Source organism: Marmota marmota, unplaced genomic scaffold (genome assembly GCF_001458135.2).
Source record: "Marmota marmota marmota unplaced genomic scaffold, marMar, whole genome shotgun sequence".
Classification (NCBI taxonomy): Eukaryota; Metazoa; Chordata; class Mammalia; order Rodentia; family Sciuridae; genus Marmota; species Marmota marmota.
The window spans coordinates 3,744,506-3,770,688 of NW_026000037.1; the positions used below are offsets into that span (position 1 = coordinate 3,744,506).

At 39.8% G+C, this 26,183-nt stretch overlaps 1 protein-coding gene across 1 annotated transcript in view; it reads left to right on the plus strand.

Annotated features, from left to right (window-relative positions):
- Positions 1-26,183, plus strand: part of Fat4 (FAT atypical cadherin 4) — a 152,373-nt gene that overhangs the window by 48,524 nt on the left and 77,666 nt on the right. The window contains 1 exon segment of the mRNA XM_048812032.1: positions 20,800-20,931. Coding sequence (XP_048667989.1) covers positions 20,800-20,931 — 132 coding nt within the window.

Here is a 26,183-nt window from a genome sequence, read left to right on the forward strand (position 1 = left end):
TGAACGTATGATAAGAAGAAACAGAATACTTTAAGAAAACACTGGGCTGGAACCTAAACTGGACTGTGTAAAGGAATCACTGTGGAAGTGATGTGAAGTTGTGACCTGAAGGTTCACTTAACATTAATTAGACACAGTTCAGTGGTCCGAAGGCCATGTTCCAAGAAGAAAGAAAAGTACGTGCAAATGCCCTGGGGTGGGGAATGTGCACTCTGAGACTCGGAAGAAAGAGCAGTGTGGGGGCTCTGGGAGGAGAGAAGTGAGACAAGACCCTGGAGAATCCACCTGGGTGTGAACAGGGAGCTTCTGAAGTCGGTCACAAGTGTCGCTTCTTATGCTGAGAAGCCATTTTCAGCAAGTTATTCACTTTACCGTGTCTGTGTCATCAGCAGCCTTTAGCTAAACAGAGCCAAGGCCAGGTAGAGGCCGGGGCATCGTGGCCTTGGCAGTTCAGCACTGAGCTAAGGCTCTGGGCAGACGGTTGGCAGCGAGGTTGGAGGTGCAGGCGTGGCCTTGGGCTGGTAAGAGTGGTGCTTCTCAGTTGGACAGAGGTGGGGAGGAGGACGGAGGGGACAAAGATGGTGTCCAGGTTTGTGCCTTAAGCAGTCAAGTGGGTGGCGAGTCAGGGCATTAGAAGAGTGGCCATGCCAGGAGACAAGGGTGGCTTGGGCCTGTTGAGTGCATATTGCTGTGAGGCTCTCAGTGGAAACGCCCAGCAGGCAGATGGTTACGGGCTCTGGAGCCCAAGAGAGCAGTCTTGCTTTGTGGCTCTGAGTGTAGTATTCATCAAGTAGCCTTGAGTGTAGACATGTCATCCACAGATTAAACAGGGTCACCGCAAGCTCAGGACCTGGATTCTGTCCTTGGACCCCTCCCTCTTTCTTCCTGTTTACATGTCAATCAATTGTCTAGTCTTGTCAGTTTTCTCTCTGTGTTCTTTCTTTCTTTTATTTATTTTTTGGGGGTACTGGGGTTGAACTCAGAGGCACTTCACCAGTGAGCCACACCCTGAACTATTTTGTATTTTACTTAGAGACAGGGTCTCACTGAGTTCCTTAGTGCCTCGCCATTGCTGAGGTTGGCTTTGAACTTGTGATCCTCCAGTCTCAGCCTCCCGAGGTGCTAGGATTAGGATCATAGGCATGGGCCTCTGCTCCTGGATCTGTGTTCTTTCTTATTCATGCCACCGTTTCTAGTTCCAGTAGTTTTACTGGGTTCTTGTTACTTTTCACCAGAACTATTGCCTGCTCGAGGGTGGTGGGACTGGTGTCCAGAAGATTCACCGACTAGTGCAGGGAGCCAGGAGGGCTATGCCCGTTAGCACTGTCATTTGTCTGAGAGTCTTGGCTGTGGGGAAAGAGGGAAGGGAGACACCCCTGGGATTTAGGATACAGAACAGGGAGGTGGACAATTAATATTTGATTAAACTGGTCAGGGAGACATCAGGATTGCCCTTGCATACAGGCAGACTAGGACTTTTTCCTTTTCCTTTTAGCTGCTGTTATGCACCAAATGACATTTTATTCTGCCACTCTGCTCTCCATACCTTCAGCTGGCCATAATAATTCTTTCAAATGAAATTGAAACAACTTAGATAGAATGATGGATGTGTATTTGATACATATATAAAACCATTCGATACCTATAAATATTCTTGAGGCCCCTGTATTATCCCATTTTACAGATGAGGAAATGAGGTATGGAGTGTCTTTCCCAACGTCACACAATTTATAACTGCTCTGGCTCCAGAGTCTGGACTGTCCTCCAGGAAAGTGAGGCCCTGGGCATGTTCTGAGCCCCTCCTAGTTGTGCTAAGAACAGGGCTCCAGGAGAAACGCATCTAAGCAAATATTTAAACATGCAGAGTGCCAATGTCCGGCAGGGGACAAGAGCATACTCGGCAACTTGTTTTAAAACCAGGCCCCTACATAGGTAAGAAGTCATTCCGTTTTTCAGAGTGGGTTGAGTTCCAGGAGAGATGGCTGACATGGAAACACCAGGGTGACCTCTGCCATTGTGAGCCCTGTGCACCTCCACGGTCCCTAAGCTGCACGTGAGGAGCGGCTGCAAAGGCAGCGTCCACAAGTTAGGTTGGGTGGTCTTCACCAACAAGGTGGCCATCGTTTCCAATCAGGGGAAACAGCGGGTGAGTGGCAGCCCGCCTGTCTCAGGTAGGTAGGGGGGGCCTTGGCGGAAACGGCAGCTTCCTACCTGATGGCCTGCAACCCTGAATCTGCCAGTCCGGACTCTCCCCCTTCTGTTTCAGATTTTATGGGACTTTCTAAATAGGCCGTTTAGTATTTGTTACTACTTTGGAAATGAGTTTTCTGGAGCCAGTATGAGGTGCTAAGCATTTATAGACAGAAGCTTGGGCCAAGAGCATAGAGGGTCTTGAATTGGCCTTTCACTGTACAGAAGAACTTGAACAGACTCAAGTGCAAATCCAGATTGGTAGAGGGGGCTGCGGTTTGTGGAAGTGAAGTGTATGATGGAGCAAGTCATTTTTTCCAGTATCACTTAGTGATTATTAAGGCTGCTTTTTAATCTGACTCACTCAGAGGGAAGTGCCAAAGCATCAGTAGTAAACAATCAGTGTAGTTAAAATGTGAAAAAGACAAAGAAAAGCAAACTGGAGAGACGTTTGAGTAGAATGGGAATTGAGCCAGTAAGCCCGACTGGTAGAGCCTTTGGAGGGAAGCCAAGAAGTCTGTGATGTTTCTCTAGTTAGAATGAAAAAAAATTAATATATGTATTTTATATATACATGGTATTGGGTAAAAAAACATGAACTCTTTCCATTAGATTTGAGATTTTTCCTGATTCTGAGACTCCAAACGGAATGCAAATGAAGATTTTAAAAGGTATGATTAAAAATACCACATGCAAACATGGCATTTGGCAAGGCCTTAGCCTCTCTAAAATGTCGATAGGAAAATATCCAAAATCTTGGGTTTTTTTTTTTTTTTTGAGAAAAAGAGAAAGTTGGCTTCTAGCCAAATGCCTGCTGAGGATTTCTTAAGAGAATTTCTGGAAACTGTACTTTTTAAGGTAATCATGTTCTCCATGCTTTTGTGGCCCCAAACGTTCCTGGAGTGAACTTAAAGTCTCATCTATTTGTGCCTTGTTGTTGTACGTCCTTAGACTTCAGTGGTCAAGTTTCACTTTGGCAAGGTAACAAAAGAAAAATATTGCGTTTGGCACTCCACAGACTTAGAATACTTTAGCCATGAATATGCCCAGGGAGAGTCACATTATGCAGCTTGAATTATACTTTCCATGTATGAGGCGTGTGTCTCTTTATGTTAGACAAGTCTTCATCAGTGTTTTGCTTTTCCACTAAAATTAAATTCCTATCAGATACTTGATACACATGTGCTGTGGTTGGAGGGCACGGGATGTGGTTTCAGGTAAATAACGAAATCAGCAGAGCTGCGATCTAAAATCAATGTTTAAAATCTTATCAGCCTGGTTTTCCAAGGGAGAAACCTTATATCTTTCTGGTATCAAAATTTTAGAGAGATCCTCACAGTCCCCATGACGATTCTTTAGTTCAAGTGACCGCTGATGTGCTTCTGAGTTAGCTCACAAGGACTTCCAATTTTTTTCCACATTTTTCTAAGGGAGAAAGAACAACTTTGTCAATCAGAAATGGTCAAGGAAAGATATGACTGGCTTTCCTGCAGTGATTTGGGGAGTTAATGTTCCCATTTTCATTCGTTCATCCCCTGTTCAACGTAAATGGTAAAAATGTGGCCATGGCATGGACTTAACAAAGATCTTGTCAAGTATACATACTCAAAGTTTTCTAGTTCAACCAATTTCAAATGTCTCGTCCAGTGGCACAGAGTACATTCATGTTGCTCAGCAACTATCACTGCCTCCACTTCCAGAATGTTCTATCTCCCCAAACTGAAACTCTGTCCATAGCACACTAGCTTCCCACTTCCTCCTACCTCCGGGCCCTGGCAAGCACCATTCTGCTTTATGTTTCCATGAACCTAATTACTTTTTGTGAAAGTAGAATCATGCTCTGTCTGTCTTTTATAGCTGGCTTATTTCACTTAGCATAGTTGTCTTCAATTTATCCAAGTTGTAACAAGTGTTCAGATTTATTTCCTCTTTAAGGCTGAATAATGCTCCACTGTACTCATCTACCACATTCATTTGTCCAGTAGACATGTGGACTGCGTCTACCATCTGCTGTTGATGCCTTCAACCTTAGAATTAGTTGATCCCTAAAACAAGGCAATGGAATCCCTACTAGATTTGGAGACAGCAAAACTAGGATTCAGTTCTTTCAGTTAACTTCTTTCTGATTTAGCTTTCTACCCTGTATAAGCAATGAAACTTATTATTGTCATAGAACTATTGTACACTTATACAACCCATGTGGTGCTGGAGATTTTTATATATTTTCTCATTGGATTCTGACGGGGTCCCTATAGAGTAGGAACAGTTCAAATTCCCAGAAGGAAGGCAAGATTGTGCCACATATGGGAGACTGCTGAACAACACCGTGGGGTTTTTGCCTTCTCTCCAACATCCTCGAGGACTCTAGCAAGCTGAGGGAGTAGACAGGCTCTGCTGTGTGGGCAGAAAGCCTAGTCGGTCACTGGGCCAGGTGCCCCTTCACGAGAGACTACTGCAGTTGCATTAATACGAGCAGTTACTAAAAAACCAACACAACAAAACCCCAAAGCCCATGTGTTGATAGGGTTCTGAATATTGCAGTATTCAGAGTGGGCATCTCATTTCCCAGTGAAGTGAAAGTTTTGTTGTGGGTTTTGGGGCTCAGGAGCTGATATCTTTCTGCTATCAAAATTTTAGAGAAATCATCACAGGTCCCATGATTATTCTTTAGTTTAAATGACTATTGGTGTGCTTCTGTGTTAGCTTCCATTTTATTCTACATATTTATACACCATGTCAATATTGGATCACTTGGATGCATATAGTTATGTTCTAATTCTAATCACATGGGCGCATACTCATGATTCCTTAAAAGGTGAACTCTCCATGGCTTTTCAGAGATTTTCTTCCAGCGCCAACAGTAAATGAGGTGAAACTCCAGGAGAGTTGCTGTGGAGGGTGGCAGGGGCCTCTGGGGGCTCCGCCTGGTGGCGGGCCACTTTCTAGAGTGCATGCAGCTGGGGAACTGATGTGATGTCACGCTGCCTCCCGTACCTGCTAGCAGAGCCACACTGAAATAGCTGTTCTCGCAGTTCATTTCTTAGGTAAAGAGTGAAAAAGAAACTCAGGCTTTCTAGACCTTGTCCCAGGGCTGTGAATCTAGGAGTGATTAGATGCATCATGTGTCCCTTATGGGAGTGTCGTCGTGGGGAGAGATGGGAGATAATTAAACACATATGTAAATTGGATCGTTACAGACAGTGAACATTTTTATGAATAAAACCAAGCACAGTGATGTAATGGAGAAGGATGGGGTACCTGGGGAGTTGTTTTGTCGGGGTCCCTGAAGGAAAGCCTTCCTGAGAAAGGGGCGGCACCCACACCACCCACCCTGCTGCACCCCTTTGTCACGGTGGGTCACCTTGTCCTTCATTGAAGTCTGGTGAATCTGGAGCACCCAGGGCTGAGCCTGACACCAGAGAGGCTCCTGAGCACGTGCTAGAGGTCATGACATGGAGTGCGTGACAATAAAAGGCCTGCTTTAGAAATGACAGGTCACTGGAAGAGAAATCAACAGCAATGACACAGACAGCAAAAGGCCACGCAGGCTGCTTTGCCCAAGGAGATCCCTTCATAAAAACCGCTGCAGGATGTCACTTTACCTTCAGGACGCTCTGAGACCTATGCCAGGAATCAGGGACGACTCTTGATGAATTAGGATCCTGGGGTCACCCAGGTAGTAAATGGTCTCTTCCTAAGGAGCAGCAGGTGACCCACACGAGTTGTGTTGTCAGTGTCGAGCGTGGTACCTCTGTGAGGTGCTGGTGCTCACATCACTGACACCGCAGCCTGGACTGGCTCCCAAGTGAGTGCTTTTGTATCCTTGCAGTGGTCCAGGGGGAAAGAAAACGCAGATCACATTCATGTTTACAGACGGGGAAAGAGACTTTGAGAAATTCTATCTTGATGAACATCATCAGCTACAGCAAGTAGAAAACTGGTGCTTTTAATCTAGAGTCAAACGCTTGCAGTCTTTACTCTCATGGATTTTCATTTAGCCAAATATTTTTTCAAAGATTCATACCTGGTTGCTTTACTTTTTAAAATAATTCAATTGGTTTCCTTTTTTTTTTTCCAAAATATGAGCTTTTTATTTAATAAGATTTAGAAAATACACAAAAGAACAAAACAGGAAGGAGCACAATGTATGAATAATTTAATTTTTTCTATAAATTTACCAAGATGATATGTTTTCATTTTCAATAAAATGTAAAGGACGATTCGGTTTAAATCTATTTTTAGTGAAGTAATAATAATTCAATACATGGTTCAAATCAGAACGTCCATGATGTCGTTTCAAGCAAGATAGCATGAGGAATGTTTTCCCTATTCTTTACTTTTTATGTTGATTAATCTTAATGTCACCAACTGCTGCATATTTTATCCAAAAAGAGATGTAGAGATTAGAATATGGACTGGATTTCTAGAAAAGATTGTCAGGTATTCCTGTGTGCTGTATTTCCTTAACTGCGTTCTCGGCCTACCTGTGTGTGCTGTGCCCCCGAGCAGTGTGCTACTCAGTAACACTGGAGCAACAGCAGCTCCTTAAACAGCACCAGGGGTCCAGGCTCTCCTAGGTGCTGATATTCCTTATCTCATTTAAATATACCAAGACACCTTGGTAGGTACTTTAATCGTCTCACGTTTACTGATGTAGAAACAGGGGCCCAGGGAAGCTAGCTAATTTTCCATGATCAAACAAGTAAAAGGGACAAAGCCAAGATTTCAACCCACCAGTATCATGCAGCACTCATGCCTTCTTTTAGAAATCGATAGTGAGCGAGAAGCAACCCTGTTTAGAAAGTCCTTTCCAACAGCAGCCAGGTGAAGGTGAAAAATGGGATAGAAAACAATGAGCACGATACACCTTGGATTTTAGACTATTTTTTCTTCTTTCAACAAATTAGAATAAGTGGTGCATCTGTAATAGAGGGGAATGTTAGGAAAATCTGTTTTACTCGCAGCCCCCTACTAACCCAGACCATCAGCGATTCCAACTTACAACTTAATTCTGGACTGAAACTTTTTTATTTAGAAATATTAGATGAGATAATTGTAGCAACCTGACCAACACTAAAATTTATTGTGACAGCCTGTGTTATCACCTCGTGGTCTGTGAGTCTTATAGAGGAAGTGATGGCTACAGTGTTCTCCCAATGTTTTGTTTATATATATAAACAATGTTTTATTGTTTCATGTGTTTCATCTTAGTTGTAAAGGGTTTCTTAGTGGAAAGAATGTATACATATAGTCACATATAGTCATATTTGGATATGTGTGAAAAATATGTGTGTTTGTGCATTATAGTTATACCTACCAGTGGGGTTCATTTTGATGTATTCATAAGTGCATATAATTTGTATAATTTCAACCACCCAGTACTTCCCTTTTCTTACCCACACCTTCCCTCTTCCTCTTCCTCGACTTTATTGGTTTTTCTTCTATTTATTTATTATTTTTAATTGGTGCATTATAATAGTATATAAAAGTGGAATTCATTGTGATATAGCCATGCATGACATAGCAAGTTGCAGAATTCCAGATGTTTGGTGAAAAGCAAATGCTCATGTTTACAAGTAATGAAGCACCAGTGGATTACGTAGAGCCATGAGCCTGACAGTATTCCACACCAGATTACTGAAAATAGTCTTTGCAAAAACTCCAAAAGGGAGATGCTATTACAAGGAGCCATGGACTTCAATCCAAGTAAATTAAATGAAATAAGATTTAGCTTCTTAATCTATAAACATGAATTGAAAAAGCCCTCTGACCTATTTTTTTAATTTTTTTTTTAATACCATAAGGTCTACCCTGTCAGAGGGTCCGTAGTTTTCAGTGGTTTTTAATACATTCACTGAGCTGCTCATATTGATCCTTATTTTCTCTCTGTGTGTCCAGGAGCACCTATCTCAGTGAATTGTGCATTGGTGGTAATCTATCAATATTTGCTTAACAATCCAGTTAATGAATGTAAATATGTAGCAGGAGCGGCCAGATAATCCTAGCTGAACTAAGATGGAATAGTTTGTAGAAACGAGGGGATAATTAAGTATTCAGATATAGGTTCCAGAAGGCGGCAAGTCAAAGATAAAAGAAAATAGTTGTTGGTAAGGAGAGCTGACATATAAATACCTACAAAAACAGCGTGGGCTTGTTAGCATCAGGTGAACTGTCAGTGACGGCATTTATCCCTTATATGCGTTGAATGACTTTCTGTGTGGCTTACATTCACAGGTACCTCTTAGCATCTTTAGAGGAAAGTGAATTAACATTTAGGGATTTTTTTTTAAAAAATATATCATCACTTAAGAAATGGCAACATCATACTATTTAATGATAAAGTGCAAAATTTGCCCTGAGGCATTAGTGATTTAGCAACTCTTACAGCCAAAGGAAGGAAGGTTTGATTGTTAGGTTAGAGTCCCTCTTGGTGATTCTCAATTGTAAGTATAACAAGACATTTTCACAGGCAGCCTTCTTTGTCTTAAAATTCAGTGGCCTTTGGTGAGGCAGCTCTAGTACTTCTGACATGTCGTTTGCTGAGGCTCCTACCTGTACCCAAAGGCAAGGCCACCAGGGAGCCTCTCCTATCCTGTTTCACCTGGGCCCTGAGGAGCTCAGCTCGCAGTGCTGGGGTCTTCCTGACACCCATGGCCATCCCTACACACTTGCCCAGGCCCTGGTCACCTACAGGGGGCCCTGGTGAGTGAGGTTCTCTGGGGCTTTGGTCTGGGAATGTGTATGTTGCAAACTCTGCCCAGTGAGTCTGTGGGTAAGCCTAGTTAGAAACCACCACGTCATTAAGCTATGCCCTGGGTTTGCTGGTTTTCATACGAATGTGTAGGGAGGAACTGTTGGTCACATGATAGCTACATTGACCTTGTGGAAGAGCAGCCAACTGCTTCCCAGAACAGCAGACCCTGGTGAGGCTTTCAGGTTTCTCAAATCCTCTCCAACATTGCTGTCATCTGTCTTTTGGATTATAACTATTCATTCATTGATTTTGATGTTCAGATCCTTATTAACTAATGGTTTGAACATCTTTCATGTGTTCTCTATCCATTCATATGTCCTCTTTGGAGAAAAGTCTGTTCACATTCTTTCCATCTTTCTAAATTGGGTTATTTACTTTTTATTCTTGAATTGTGAAAATTCTTTATGGAGCCTGGATATAAGTCCCTGTTCAACACATGATTTACAAATTTATTTTCCCATTCTGTAGGTTTTTTTTTTCACTTACTTAATGTTTTTCTTTGATGCAAAAAAGTTTTATATTTTGATGAAGTCCAAAGGGTCAGTCTTTTATTGCCTCTGTGTGTGTGTGTGTGTGTGTGTGTGTTTTCCTAATGAATCTAGATAGATTCCTACCACTGCAACCTGTACTAGAATTTTGGTTTAAGTGATGGGTATTACAAGATAGTAAATCTGAACACTTAGAATTGGCTCTGATTGAGTTTTTATATTCTAAGCAGCAAGCAAAGGCCTGAGATATAGTGAAAGATCAATGAATTCTTGTTGAATAGATTAATTCATTCCTTAATACTCTTCTTCAATAAGAACATTTAAATAAGAAATAACAGTTTTTTCTCTTCGAATAATTAATTCTGGAAACTTCTTGTTTATCAAAAATGCTGATATACACTCCTTAAATTGAAATTATAATTCTGCAAGCATGCATAAAAGTACATTTCAACCATAACATCAGGAAAAGTGAGTTCCTGATTTTGCCTTGGAAACACCAGGGTAAGTGATAAGAGATGCTTCATTTTTAATTAAATATTTATTTTTTTGTAGTTGTAGTTGGACACAACAACTTTATGTTATTTATTTATTTTTATATGGTGCTGAGAATCAAACCCAGGGCCTCGTACCTGTGAGAAGAGTGCTCCACCACTGATCCACAACCCCAGCACCCTTGTTTTATTTCTTTTTTAAAAATGTGTTTGCTGCCAGGTGCAGTGGCACATGACAATAATCCCATGGCTCATAGGGATTGTGAGTTCAAAGTCAGTGAGGCCCTAACCAACTTAGTGAGACCCTGTCTCTAATAAAAGGATGGGGGGTTGCTGGGGATATCTCTTGGTGGTTAAGTTCCCTTGCATTCAATCCCCAATGCAAAAAAAAAAAAAAAAGAATCATCCATTGATGTCATCCTACTGGTGGTGAGGTAGGCACAAGAACATATCGAGAAAGAGTAAGAACGTATTGGACCACAAGTCAACCATGTTACTTCAAAGTAGTCAATAAACATTTTAAACTAACCTGGTCTTTTCCATGACTCTGAGTCTAACTTCATGTTTTGCATAAGCCCAAAGGTGTTGTATCTGATTCTGCACCATTTTTTATTTCTATCAGGAGAGTAAACTTTTTTAGCCATTGAAAGATTTCTTCAAAGTGAAATATTTTTAAAAATGTATATGATTTTTGCCATACAGTTTTTCCACTAAAAACTTTAGTTCAGAGGCTTCAGCAATGAGAAATAGATTAAAAAAATAGCATCCCATGTGGAAACACCTTTTAAAAAAATAATAAATTTCTTTATTGTTTGTTTCTTTACTTTTGACATTTAGATTTTTTTTCCTCCTGCTAGTTTTCTCTTCACTCAGGGTTTATTCTTAGGATTTTCATTACTTGAGATGGTTTTACCACTTGGCGGTTTACTCCAGCTCTTCTCCGCTGCTCTTTATTTGTGTGTGTATAACAATAAAATGTGCTAGTGCAGTGGCCAATCGGCTTTCAAATCCTCCAGGAGGCATACAGCAAGTGCTGACTCTATGCTAGGCATTACACTAGAAGCAAATCTAAATTTTCCTTGTTTGAAACTTCTAAGAGAAGCCTTCTGAGTTTGCTGAAATAGAATTTCTGAAGGTAATTAATGCACAGAGCACTTTAAAAAGTTTTTATTCTGTCACATGAGTTTAAGACTTTCTCAGAAGACAGATTTTACCTTTTAGATCCAATAAAAGTGGTATTCATTAATTTTGATGGATGAACATGTATATGCATTTTCATGTAAATGAAATCTGTTATAGTGATGATGAGGGCCACAACCAAGTTAAGATGCCTGCCACTACGGCATAGTTTGAGACTTAAAAAAGACCAAAAACTCTACAATGAGATTTTAAAGTTTGACATGGTAGTTTAAAAGTATAAGAGAATAGAAGCAATTCTATTAGTCATGTTTTGGTTGCTGTGACCAAAATACCTGACATAAACAACTTAAGGGAGGAAGGTTTCTATTCTGGCTCATGGTTTAGAGCTCTCAGTTCCGGGGACGGGACTTCCCCACCTCTTCATCATTTTCTACTCTTTAGAAAGACACTTAACACAGCCTCTGATTGGTTCTTCTTGGGTCAGATATTCCCACTGGCTGCTAATCTTGGCACTGTGTGGGTCGGGCTCCACGTGCCCTGTTTTGAATTGGACAGGTAGGAGAGGTGACGTGGGAAGTGGGAAGTGGGAAGGGGAGGTTCAGGGCGAGGGAACTTAACCCACAGGCACACCACCGAGGGTGTAGATAAACTGTCCCCCCTTGTTGTGACTCTTACTTTAGAGCAGTAATTCATTATCTAAAACATAAAAATTACATAAGATATTTGGTTAATGAATGCATCACTGTGGCCTGTGTACATGTTAGCTATTTCCTCGATAATATTATGTAATAAAGAGCCACAATGTCTCAAAGTCCCTCAAGGGAACAGGTGCACTGAGGTATCACCATCAGGAAGCTCTAGGCTCAGGTGTCACTGGGGAGCTCTGATTTGGGCTGCCAATCTTTCAGCTGGGATTCCTGAACTAAAAACCCATGGTCCTCTTTCTGGAACTAGTGGGCTAGCAGGGCCATATTGTTTTAATGATCGTGACAGAGGTACACAGCAAACACATTTCAGGCCTCTACTTTGTCATATTTCTATATCCAAAGCATGTGTCTTGGGTGAGTTCCAAGTCAAGAGACAGGGAGGACCCTCCACCTTGAGTGGGAGGCACCCTGCAGGTGCTCCAAGGGAGGGGGCAGACTACGGCCAATAATCCAATCTAGCTCAGCCTGTAGCTTTAGTACAAGTCAAGCAACTCTTCTGTTTTCAGCAGTCTTAATAGAGCTTTCTCTATTTCATCATCTCCAGTATCTATTAAGCGAGGAAAAAAATGAAGAAAACACTGATGGATGAAATATTTTTGTTTACTTTTCGTTAAACATTCCCCTTGATAAGTGTCTACCACATTCAGATGAACATCTATTGAAAGTGCACCCAGGATGCTTTGACTGTGTGTTTGTTTTGAAGAATAGTATAAAAATTTCCATAAGGTTTACATGCAAAACCACACATATTTTAACTTGATCTTTTATTCTGCATTTACTTTGGGGCGTCCTTAAGAATCTGTTCAAATGCAGAAATTATGCGGTATTGATTTCAGGAAAAGTTGAAGTGCTTACACATGATTGCCTTGGCCTTAAAAGAAATCCTTATTTGGTTCTAATTTGAACAATATTGAAAGCACAACAACACTAGCTTTTTATTATGTCACCACACATTTAGTGAGTTATGGAAAGCATTTCGCTTCACTAGTGGAGTTAACCATGTCCTATCCGCTCTTGTAGCCATCCCTGTCATTTCTGGCTACTCTCCAAGCCTTCCTGTTACTCATACATTTCTTTCCTAGTAAGAAATGCGTTGAAATCCCAAGAACATATGCTGCTGACTGCTAGAGAAGTTTTTGTGGTGAGAGATTAGCGTAATTGCTTTTGTTTGAAAAATATAATTGGGCACAGTTACATCCATGCAGCTTATATGAGAAATATGTTCTGTTTTAAAACTCATTATGCGTTTCCCCCTTTGCCTTTAAAAGTGAAACTAAAAGGAATCTAAAGTGTGCATGCTTCTTTCATTGCTAATAATGAAAAAATACTTAGAGTGTAAAAGTACATCTTTGTATTAAGTATAATGGACAGATATCTAAATTACATGTAACTTAATTTCAATTTAGCATATAAACTTTGAAACGACAAAAATGCTCTTATTAGAGTAAAATCCCCCAAAGAGAAGTATTTTAATTTTCAAATTAAATATTGTTTCATCAGATATTTTTATTATATTGTTTCTTTTACTAAAGTGTTTCCAATACAACAACATAGTAAAATAGTATTAATATACGTGAGATAGCATTTAAATGTTCATTTTCTAGTGAAATGCTTTGCTTATTCATTTTTTCTTTTCATTCTAAGGACAAATATACCTAAGTTTATGAAGATCCCTGAACTTCAGTTGAGTTTGGGCCTCCAAGAGATAGTGTTCACAACAATTTGTGGTTCATTCAAATAGCAGTAGTGGCCCTATTGGCCTTCCCTGATAGGTCACATCTAACCCCTATCATTCTTTCATAGAATGAAGTCATAGTTTTTTTTTTCCCTCTAACCTTTGATTTCTCCCATTTTCTTCAATATTTCAGTGATACCATGAAGATGAGATAGTGCAGTTACTACAGCCACTGCAGGCTCTTGAATTAGGTCGGTTATACATCATGAAGAAATACATACCTAAAACCATTCTTCACAGGGTAAGATCAGACCTTGCATACCTCCAAAGTCCAAACATTACATTCTTGACATTTAGGGCATTTAAATGTAAACTGTTCTTTGTTAGGGCCTTCTCATAACTAAAATATGAGTCACTTGGAAACCATAATAGATTTTGGCTCTGCTGCAGGATGAAGTGTTCTGGATGCAGTGAAATATTTCACCCAGACTCATGGCAGCAGGATTCCCAGTGGTCACCCATAATAGGGAAAGAAATGAAGAACCCAACGGAGGGAGGTATGCAGCACTGGCACCGACCCTGCCCAGACACCCAGCTCTGCATTGCTAAGAAATGCGAGTATTCACACATGGTAGTGCAAAGAGGTGCTGAATTTTCTTTTCCCTAGACTGGACTTAACTCTAAACTTAAAAATTTAAATTGGAGTCAGACATATGTTCTAACAAATGAAATTATGTGGCTTGTTCTTTTACAAAACAGAACTAATGTAGAATGTCAAAGTTTCCACTGACGAGACCTTTTGTCTGTAATCCCAGCACTCATAGGTTTTGACATGAATTGAGTAAATAAAGTTTTGTTAGTGGGAGCCCATACAGCATACAAAATGTGTGGATCCCACTGAATTAAATAAATCATGTAGTGTTTGGCTTCATTGGAAAAGACAGTGTGTGCAGATCATTGTCAAACCTTTTAAATCCAAATTTGACCGTTGATTTGAAGCTGTTGTTCCAATATTTCCATCCTGATGTCTTTGTTTAATAAGTGTCACTCTCTTGATCCCAAAGTCCAAGGTCAAGGCAGAGTGCGTCTTTGCACACATCACTTGATTCAGAGCTTCTGGGCTGTCCCCAGGGCTGAGCCTGTGCTCTGTGGCCAAACTCAAGCCACACACCAGTGGCATCTCAGGCAGGAAAGGTGGGGTTTTCCTTTCCAGGGCCAAAGGAAGCGACCGCTCCAGTGTGCCGACCCTGACGTGCACTGCACTTGGGTTAATTTGCTTTCCACCCCTCACTTGAGCCTTCAAACAGAAAATTAAGTACATTTACAACACCTTACTTCATGCTGGTGAAGTAAAAATCGTTTTGAGTGTCAGATGAGACGATTTTCCTTCCTGAATTTCAGTAGTGCCTGCCTGATATAAATGAGGGCCTCATTAACACAGTGTCATTGGCGTGACATCACAGTGGCCTGTGAGGGTAATGAACATGTGGATGAGCTCATTCTTCTTTGCCTGTGGTCGGGTTCTTAGCAAGGGCTGTTGACGTGGGATGGGAACTGCTCACGACCTGACATCCTAATCTCTCAACTTGGACAGTTTCTAAACCAAACACAGATATTTTTCTGAAACTCAAGTCATCCCTCTGAGTATGAAGTTATTGGATTATCATAAAGTAGTGTTTAATAGCAAAAAGATTCTATATGATGGCGTGAGGGACATACACAGCCCGGGAAATCAATAGGGTCAAATTGCTTCTAAAAATTGTAGCAGAGGACTACTTTGATTAGTATGCTCTTTCCATGTCAGGAGCATTTCTGTCTTAATATCACATTTGCAGAACAGGTGACTGTAGTACAAATATAAAAACAACCGGGATTTGCTTTAAACATCAAAATATCTCTAAGAGGTAAGGTACGTGCCAGGCATATAATCAATCTAGCACTTGAGTCTTTGATGTAGAAAATCTTACATTTCATAACTTGTGTACTTTCTGTGTATCCCACTAGTTATTTGTATTTTAGTCATTTGTGAAATAAATATTTATGAATATTGAGCCATTTAAAATTAAAAAAAATATCTTGTCGACATTTTTAAAGCAACCACTTTTACTTATATCTACAGAACATTTAAGTTTCCTATCTGTCATATATGCCTGTGACCTTTCTTTCAGCTGAGTGATTAAGTCTTCTAGTGATGTTGGCAGGACAAATCCTCATGGATTCTCTTCCTTTAATGTACATATTGAAAAGATCTTAAAAATGGGCCACAATGTGTATAAAATAATATTTGCCAAGTAGCCCATCAAATATTAATTTCTTCAAAAATAATTTCCTCTTGACATTGAATCTGTGTGAATGACCAGGCTCTTCGTGCAGCGCTCAGAGGACCGTGATCTTAGGCTTCTTGCTCCACGTGGGCCTTGAGCTTGTGGGTCTCTGAGAAGTTAGGTGGGTTTGAGTTAGGAGGCCCACGACATTTTTCTTAGATGAATCATGTGGATTTCAACACCTTGGTTCTGATTCTCTGCAAAATAAAGGACATGAACATGATGACATTTAAGATTTCTTTAAAAACATTAATACTTCTCCTTGCAAGTGAATGGACTTCTGAGCTTTTGGTATACTATGATTCCTATGACCCCTCCCCCACCCCGAAGATCAGTTTTTATATGTACTGAGAACTATTTTATATAGGTTGGTGGAAAGTCATAAATTAAAACTGTGTTTCAGATTTTTTTTTTGGTTTATCCCGATTCATTAAGAACAATTTTACTTAGCTTACAGAGAGGTTATACATTTAAGAATATGTTTTTAATTGTGGTTGTGCCAGTGACCACCATTTAATTACAGGTTTATTAACTGGGAAATGAGCTCATAATGGATCTTGCTGTTTTAGTCGATTCCTTAAAACATGAATATAATGTATTTCTTTCACAATGTCTATTTAAGTCAGGGAAATACCATGTTTTATAGCTAGATCCCACACATATGTAATGGTTTAATGATTACTGGTTTTAACTAAGTTTGGTCATTTATCATGTAATTTCATGGTGATCATTTCACTTAAAATTTTTAAAATAATTCTCAAAGAGATAATATCGTGGTTGATGCAGTGCAAAATAAAGAGTTGGACACAAAAACCAGAAACAACCAAAAGAAGATAACATACTGTATTCATTTCATAGCAGCTATTTGCCCCACAATATTTGTGGTTTTAAAATGTGCATTTGATTATTTTGCAGGTTAAATAATGGGGACTGTATTCTTTTAGTTTGAAGAAGTTTGGTAGCAATATTAAATGTCTTATTTTCAATTCAATTTTTGTCTATAAAACTACTGAAAGGCAACTCATTTTAAACTAATTGGTCATTAGCTCCTTTAATCTGTCATATTTTTGTCCCCGTATGTAACAATTTTGTTCACCAAGGTTTCAGTTCCTAAGGATCAGGTGTCTCCACCCAGAAAGTCATTATTCTAAAAGTCCCTACATGGTAACAGGAGTGGTGACCACGCACACTACCACGGTTCATCCTGTCACCAGCTGACATATTTATGAGGAATAAGTCAACCACAAACCTACCAACTGCCCTTGTAATTATAATAGGCAAACGCCGTATGTTCCTTGAGGCCCAAATCTTCCAGCACATAGGTCAATTTCTGATGGTTGTGCATGAAACATGCAGTGTCTCCTCTTAACAGGGTGTTTCCTCCATCTTGGAAGGCCAGTTTTCACAAATGTTCGGAATTGGTACCTTGAAAATGTAAGTGCTGAAGCTCTCAGCTCAGCTTAACAGCCACTGAAGAGGAGCTTCTGAGTTCAAACTGGGATCTTTGTTTCTGCCAACTGATCAAATGCAATTATGTTACTTACTTCAGATCTAAACAGATGTCAACATATGTGTCCAAAACTAAGGGGACACCGCTAGCACCGAGGGCTCAGCCAGGTGGTAGTGCTTGGCTTGTCTTTTAAAGAATGGAATGCATTTTACAACATTCACTTTTTTGGTTCAGGAATAATATAATAAGCTGCTTAAGCTTTTCAGAATATTTTTTTCAAGAGAGAGAGAGAGGAGAGAGAGAGAATTTTTTTAATATTTATTTTTCAGGTTTTGGTGGACACAACATCTTTATTTTATTTTTATGTGGTGTTGAGGATCGAACCCAACGCCCCGCGCATTCCAGGCGAGCGCATTACCGCTTGAGCCACATCCCCAGCCCAGCTTTCCAGAATTTTAAAGCAAACCACTAATCACCATTTTCTGCATTCTTTAAAGGGATCTAATTGGTTCAAAGGAAAGAAGTCTTTAAAAATTATAATGCTTAAGTATCGTTTCTGGATATCTTCTCTAAACTTTTAATATTTGATTCCTCTCTTTTATATGATAGCATTTCAAAATAAACCCCACCATGTCCTTGTCCAAACAGGGCCCAGTACTGGTTTGCCTCAGATCAAGAGAACAAGCCACACAGGCTAGGATCTGTAGATGTCAGGAGAGAAGGTAACCGCCCTGGTCCAGGGGCAGGAAGCTCAGAGAGGGCGTAGTGTGGGGAGCAAAGGTCCTGGAATCAAGGGGTCAGCAGAGCGTTTTCCAGGGGTAACATAAATGCCTCTACTTGTTCATATTTCTGTTAACATATTTCACCTGTTGCCTGCAAGGAATGGTGACATGTCCTAATTTGTTCTGTATTTTTAGTGACTAACATGCTTATCATATGACCCATTTATAAGATAGTGAATGAATAAACACTGGCACCAGTGTGCACATCAAAGCAATTCAGATCCCAGAAGGGAATACTATGTGCATTTGTGGAAATACATACATATAGGTGTGACATATATTTTTCAAATATTGGTTGTTGTATTTACTGGACACATACAAACATGAGATAGGTTTGCATTCCCCTACAGCTGTCTCGCCTTGTGACTACCTAGCTCTGTAACTTAGAGGGTTACAAGCTCTGCACCTCCATGGATTCAGCTCTCAAGTGGGAAGATGATAGTGCTTACCTCAGAGAGCTCTTGTGTGTGCTCACGTGCGTGTAAGTACACAGACGAGTAACCTAAAGCAAGGTCTAATACGTGGGTCAGCTGTTTTGTTAAATATTGGCAGGTGTAGTGCAATTCGTACGCACACCATTTACATGAGAAATGAGTTATACCCAATTTTATCTTGTTTATAGTCCTGAAATGCCTGATATATTTAATTAATCTCAAACTTGATTCTTATTCATTTCAATGAACTATTCTTCTCTGAACATTCATACTGACATATACATACACTTTCACAATACCACTCACATAAATACATACTAACATATGCTCAGCCTCTCACATAACATTCACACAATCACACACATACACACACACACACACACACACACACACACAAGCATACACGAGGTGGGTGTGTTGTTTTCCAAATAGGATAAGTTTTAAATTATAGATGAAAGACAATTTAGACTTTAAAAATATTATATTGAACTTAAAATTCAGAATTGACTTATGAGCTGTTCAGATCAGTTTATGTTATTCTTCATTTCTCTCTTCATTCATTTAAGGATTATGCCTACATATATGAAAATTTGCACATGTGTAATGTAAATATATTTACTGATTTCTGAAGCATACTAACAGTTTCATTCTTGGATGACCATCACATTGGACCTTTTGAAATACATGAATATGTGTGTGTGTGTGTGTGTGTGTATTTCAAAGCTCTTTCTTCATGAGTACTTGGTAAACCTTCCTCATATCCCAGAAGTGATTGTTTCGATGGGATCTGGGTAGTGTGAATTCCTTTTCTCGGAGCCTCTCCCTGGCCCCACAGAGCTCCTGGGTCTGTCCTGACAGCCTGAAAACCAGGATCTTGACTTTTCATGGAGCACTTCCCTCTATGCCAAAGACTGTGTGGAGCAGTACTTCCATCACCCACGTTGTCTTCACAAAATGTTTGGAGACATGTACCATTGCCCTGACTTAGGACAGAGGACTGAGCTATGAGAAATTAGATGTCCAAGTTCACACATCTATAAGTGGGAAACCAGAATTTGAACACCAGGTTATCCATCCTAAGCCTGCCAGGAAGCCAGCTGCGGTTGTGGTCACCATGGGTCCTTCCTGGGGGTATGGAAGGAGGCGTGGCAGCATCCTAATTGCTGAGGCTGCCCGTCACTGAACTCACAGCAGCCCCTGCTCTGATCCCAGGCCAGGTTCAAACCCTCCTAGGAGGCGGGGCTGGCTGCAGAGTGATCATTACACTTAGGTTCCTGTGTGGCTGAGTTTTCTCTCTGGGCTCTGCTCATCCTTGTCTAGCTTGTCTTGATCTCCCTCTCCTGTCTAGTCAGATTGCAGTGACACTTCTACCTGTCATCCTTCTCCCTTCTGCCGTGCTCCATCCCCCTAGGAAGGGAGAATCCAGAATTCCTCTGATCTCCCTGTCCCAGGTCACCCTCATCACGCCTGTACCCAAGGCAGCCCGGCCTAGCTGTAAGGACAGCGTTCCATCCTCGTTCTGAACTTGCTGCCTGGGTGGACGGTTCTATTCCTGACTCGGTTCTGTGGTCCAACTGGGGAAGGTTTCCCTTTATTACCAGTTGGCTTTCCCCTTTCTTATCAGAACTTCAATTTTTAGCACCTAGCTCAAAAAACGAAACACATGGTTTGAAGTTATAATTTAGACTTCATGAATCCTTTCCTTAAACAGTTTTCTTATGTAGAGAACACATATCGCTGGCCAGGATCTTTCATACAGGGCTGTCAATATTTGCAACCTATGCAAACAGGGGTCTGAAAGGAATGATTGCTTGATTTTTATCACCAAGAAGAAGTGCTGATAGGAGTAGAGATAGAGAGATATATGTATTTTTCATCGCCCCAAAGCTGAGGGTTGACTTTAAAGGGGGAACATTTTCAGTGTTTTTTAAAACAACATGTGCACGTCTTATTTTTCCCTAGACATCAGTTGGTAATATGTAAACATTTCAGGAAGAAAATTTCCACCACCTCAACTGTGTCAGGCAAGATTAATGGTTGAATGACAGATGGTCCCAAGACTTAATAGTTCTTCACTGGGGATTAAAATGACATTTGATCAGTGGGCCTTCTCTAGTGTAAGCTTCATGGTGATGATGTAAAATTAATTGCTACCAACAGGTCAAATGATCTTCGCTTGACTGTGTTTTCTATAAATATTTCACAACTTTCCCTAGGGGCCTGTTTTACTTGGGATGCTGAACACACAGGTTCTGATTCATGCTCGGGGCCTATGGTATGGATTCTGGGTATGTGCTTTAACTGGTATCTTTTAGGCACACGGGACCCTCATGCATTGTTCCTCTCTCTCCTCTCTCTCTGCAGGTAGAAATAACCCTTCAAGATATCAATGACAATCCACCAATATTTCCAACAGACACACTGGATCTCACCGTGGAGGAGAACATCGGGGATGGCTCCAAGATTATGCAGCTAACAGCCATGGATGCTGATGAGGTAGCTTGGAGCAAGTCTCTGAATTTTTGCAACACAGGATGGTAGCAATTTATCAAATTCCACATACATATCGACAGCTTGACTACATTGTAATTAAGGTTTTGCATCGGGTGCTTCTTCCCAATGAACATTGGTTAGATCATATTTGAAATGTGATATAAGACTGTCAAGACAGAATCTATCAGGAGGTGATTTTCCATTGATCAGCAGTTCATAACTTAGTTAATTGCTGGTTGCATTTGAGATTTCTTAACCAGATTATTTTGTTTCTCAAAAAAAGAAAGGATCTAAAAATAGTCTTCATTTTTATGCCTCTGTCATTCAAATTTACTATCTGGTGGCAGCCGAAGATTGATTTTTACTTTATTTGTAATTGCAAAAAAGTGAAAACTTTAACTCACAAAGTTTTAAAGATACCCTACAGTCCTGCTCAGCTTTCACATATGTGTATGTACTACATATACATTTAAAACAAATTACATAATGTGCGTTTTAAGGATATTATACAAACAAGTTAAGGAATTTCAATTTCTTCAATAAGCAGAAATTTTATGTCCAGTGCTGAGTGTGAAGTTTAGGGGCACAATTTAGGTTATTATCTTCTGTACATTTTGCAGTTAGCCATGTAAGTTAGCATGCTCCAAATGGTCAGACTAATGTTAGCAGCCAATACAGATACATAATGTCTTAGTCATTTATAAATTTCTCCAAAATCTAAATAGTAAAAGGGAAAAGAATAAAGCACAGACATTTAGATAATTATAGTTCTCCATTAGAAAGGATTTGTGTTTACTACCTATTATTCAATTATATATGGAGAAAAGCCCACACTTCCTCCAAATCCTATCATGGAAAGAGTCATATTACTGAACATTTCTATTACTGATATATATGTAATATCATTGCTGTGATTTAGCAAATACGTTTTCTTAAAACTTATCATTGATAAAATATATTTGGATATATAAATTCATAAAATTTCATCAACTTTAATTTGAAAATAGCAATAACAATAACAATAAAAAAGTTCATAATTGTAATTATAATGGTTATTTCATTGGTTATATTTGCTGTAGAATTAGCAAATGAAACTCATTTAATTGAAGTAATTTATTCTTATCACTTCAGAAAAATAAAGCAGTAACCCTGTTAATTTTAATATGTATTTTAAAGGAATGCTATTTATTCCATAAAATACTTTAAATAGAATGGGGTTATTCAACACAATTTATACTGAATGACAAATGAAATTGTAATTCAGAACTTTTGTTGTTTTTAATCATTACACTGCTTTCTCAACTTAGGAGATGGAACATTCAGCCTTTCCAATACCAGTATCTTAGCTGTTATATTTTTATTTCTCTCCCTCTTTTTTTCCTTTCAAGAGTACAAATAAGTGTTAATAGAAGCTCAGTGCTGTGTGTGTTAATTTTCTTGCCTGTTAAGTGACTTCAGTGTGTGAGATCAGGTGTGCGTGCTCACGCTGCTGTCTAATTTGTCTCTTAAGATATGTTGATAGTTAGCATAAGATTTGAGGCAGTGGGAAAGTTTTAGGCCTCTACCCAGTCATGATCCCACACGGGTTTGAGTTCATTTTATTTTATTTCTATTGAGAGTTGCTTTTTACATTTAAAAATGCCTCAGCATCTAGGCAAGTGTTTTCACTTAGACACCCCAGTTTGAAAGACTACTCAATGCAGACTGATGAATCCAGGACACACAAATCGCACATTTGGAGTGAGACAGAGTGAGGTAAGGGACAGAAAAGTGTAAGGCTATAAAGAAGGAAGGGCAAGGGTGTGCAGTGGGGCTGTCCAAAGGCCTGCAGATCAGCAAAGCCTTCTAACTGGATCTGCACATGTGTGAGTGTGTGCATGTGTCTGTACATGTGTATGCGTGAGTATGTGAGTGTGCATGATGTGTGTATGCACATGTATGTGTGTCCGTATGTGTGTGTGCATGACTGTGTGTACGGATCATGCATGTGTGGGGTGTGTGCATGTTTCTGTACCTGTGTACGAATGAGTGTGAGTGTGCATGGGTGCATGCATGTGTGTGTGTGGGGGAGTGTGTGTGTAGAAGGCAAGGAGAGGATGGAAGGGAACAAGGTGATGAACCTACAACTTTAAGGCATGAGGGACATTTTTGTGATATTTGGCCATTCTGTTTTTAGAGATGAAGCTCATTAGGCTGCTATCCTTCTTGAATACGTGCTCCCTTAAATTTTTAGTGGTGGTTTAGGTTTAATAAGTACTGAGTATTTTGACTTCTGACATGAGGCACTGACAGTTCTTTGGCCCTTTGCAAAATAGCATGCCGCAGTCCAGCTGCAGCAAAATAACCGGGGGGTGACGAACAACTTGTGTAGATTGATACAGCAGGAGTGGAAGCCATTTATTGCAGGACAGGAGCAGTATTTATACATTCCACACAGCTTATCTAATTAGCATAAACTAGATACATCAGTCAACCAATAAGGAATCTCCACACTTAATGGCTTGCTGGTGTTACTTCACAAACCACTCCGCCAGGCGCCATCCAGACTTGTCTAACAATAGCATGGGTACCTAGACTTACCATGGCATTTGGAAATGTTGCCCTTTTTCTTTGTTTGAATTACTTAGAATAAACTAATATTAATGCTTTTAGACAAACCTTAATTTCTACACTCTTCTCAGCTTCTTATTTCTCAGTTGAATCTAGAAAACAAACAAAAAAAAGTTTTTGAAAGGATTTCTCTCTTCCCCAATCATCGCTGCGTGTTTTTTTGTTTGTTTGTTTGTTTTTTTGTTTGTTTGTTTTTATCATCTAGTTGGAACAGGACTGAACAGGAAATGAAAGGTGCTTCATTTAATTGGTGGCTAGTATTAAAATGTGACACTATCCGGTGTATTGACTTGGGATGTTTAGTGGAATTCTCTCTCTCTTTTTTTTTTGGTGGTGCTAGGGATCAAACCAAGAACCTTGTGCATACGAGGCAAGCACTCTACCAACTGAACTACATCCCAGCCCTTTAGTGGAATTCTTTACAACACTAAGATCATATAGGTCATCTGCACATTATGTGTCAATATGTTTTTTGTTCTCTGTAGTCGTTTCCTTAATTGCTTAACCTACCATGTGAGTGTTAATAGACTATCCAAGCTCTTGCAGGGCAGTTGAGAAAGGCTGAAGGACACGCCTGTGTAAAGGAATCCCAGTTTTAGAAAGCAACCTGTACATGTTGACTCTCATTTAAATATCATTTGAAAAGTGTTGGATCAAGATACACATGTTTGCAAGCATCTGACTCTGTCAGTCGCTGTTTTCCTTTTATAAACAGAATTATTATGCCCATAATGAGGCAGGATGATCAAACATGGTCTCATGGTACCCTACTTGTTTTTCAAATGCTGGTTAAGGTTGTAAAGTGCATGTGGAATTTAGAGCTATTTACCTTCAGAATTCCTTCCATGTGCTTTTGTCTCTGTGGTTTCTCCAGAGAGTAGGGTATTTTTAAACATCTTTATTTCCACTGCACTGCAGCTGAAACATGATATTTGTTTCTTGTGTTGCTGATATGGCATATTTTGGATATTTAAAAAAATAAGACTTTCAAAAGACCTAATGAAATCATTACTCTTGGCTAGACGTTTCCAGGCATGTGCTAGTACTGTTACTTCACCATGTCAGCTGATTTTGAATATGAAAAGATTGTTTTAATCAGCATGTCTGATCTTTCTTTTATTTCAAAAGAATTGTCACAAGAATATAATTTATTATTTAGTCATTTTGTACATGGGGCATTTCTAAATATCAAGCCATTTGTGTCATAGTTTTATGTTTTTTTTTTTTTCTTTGCTTTCCCCTAAATTCCAAGTGTGTATGAATTCAGCAGGTCAGACGTGAGTGGCTGCTTCCATGCCTGCACCGCCTACTGCAATGGTGGAATTTCTTGACAAATGGAACAAGGGTACAGAATGTGGTCAGATTACCAGTGTCAAATTCTTACCGAGTGTTTTTGTTAAACCATAAAATTACAATAAATATGTTATGTACTCACATACACCTGAATATACAAGATAAATGTGGGTAATGTGTTAAACTCAGTTATTCCACGATTAAATTAAAATGGGCTTTGAGACATTCACTTTATTAAATTTTAAGACCGGTTTTGGGAGTGCGGTACAAAAAGATCACAAATACCACTAAACATAAATTTTGAAAGAAGGAATATTTTTGCCTAAGGCCATTAGACGTCTTCCCTTTATGTGCTTGACCTTGAAGTCCAGGAGAGACCTGCGTTTGAAGGTCATGGAGACTGAAGTCTTCCAGCTCACCTTCATAATCCTGAGCAACACAGTTCAAGTTCTTCCTAAAAATCTTCTTGAAAGTTCTTAATCTGAATATTTTAATAAGGAAACTTCTGGATGTTATTAATAGCAAAAGGTACATTTTTAGGTAACTATTTAAGTGAAAGTAGCTTCGAAGTCAACAACACCAACCTTAGTTACTCGGTGTCAAGATCAACAATTACACATAAGGGGATGTCAGAAACCATATTTTCCCCAGAATATGCAGACACTCCAATTGTGTTTTGATCTAACTTGTTCATTTAGAGTACTCTAAGTCATCAAATATTTCTCTTATAAAAAACTTAAAAAATAAAAATAATAACCAGCACTTTCCTGTACTTAGTGTTTCTCAAGGATTGTTCTAGAGATTTTTTATAGATGCTAATTTAATCTTCACAGCGACCCTATTAGGCAGGTAACAGTACCCTCCCAATTGTACAGGGAGGAAACACAGGCCTGTAGGGGTCAAGTATGTGCCCGGCGGGAGGCACCTGGTAAGTAACAGGGCCAAAAGTGAGGCCCCAGAGCATCCCTCTCAACCTAAACAGCATGTACTTAACTCAATATTTTTATTATAATATGCATAGTTTCACATATCTAAGAAGAACAATATTTCAACAATATAGAAATGTGTTTAGAAATAGATGTGAAAATTCTATGGCATTAGCATACTCCGTTTCCAAATCTGCCCAGTTCCCTAATTCTCCAGATTTCCTTGATTTCAGACTCTGCTAAAATCCACCCCTCCTAGAGAGCTTCCCCTCACCTCTGTGGTGGGGGATCTGTGCCCTTGCCTATGTGCCCCACCCTTCCTCTGCCATCTTGCCCTGCCCCTCTTCCCCTGCCCCTCCCACCCCTCCTCCTCTCCCTGCCCCCCTCGTCCCTGCCCCTCCACCCGCTCCTCCCTCCCTCCTCTCT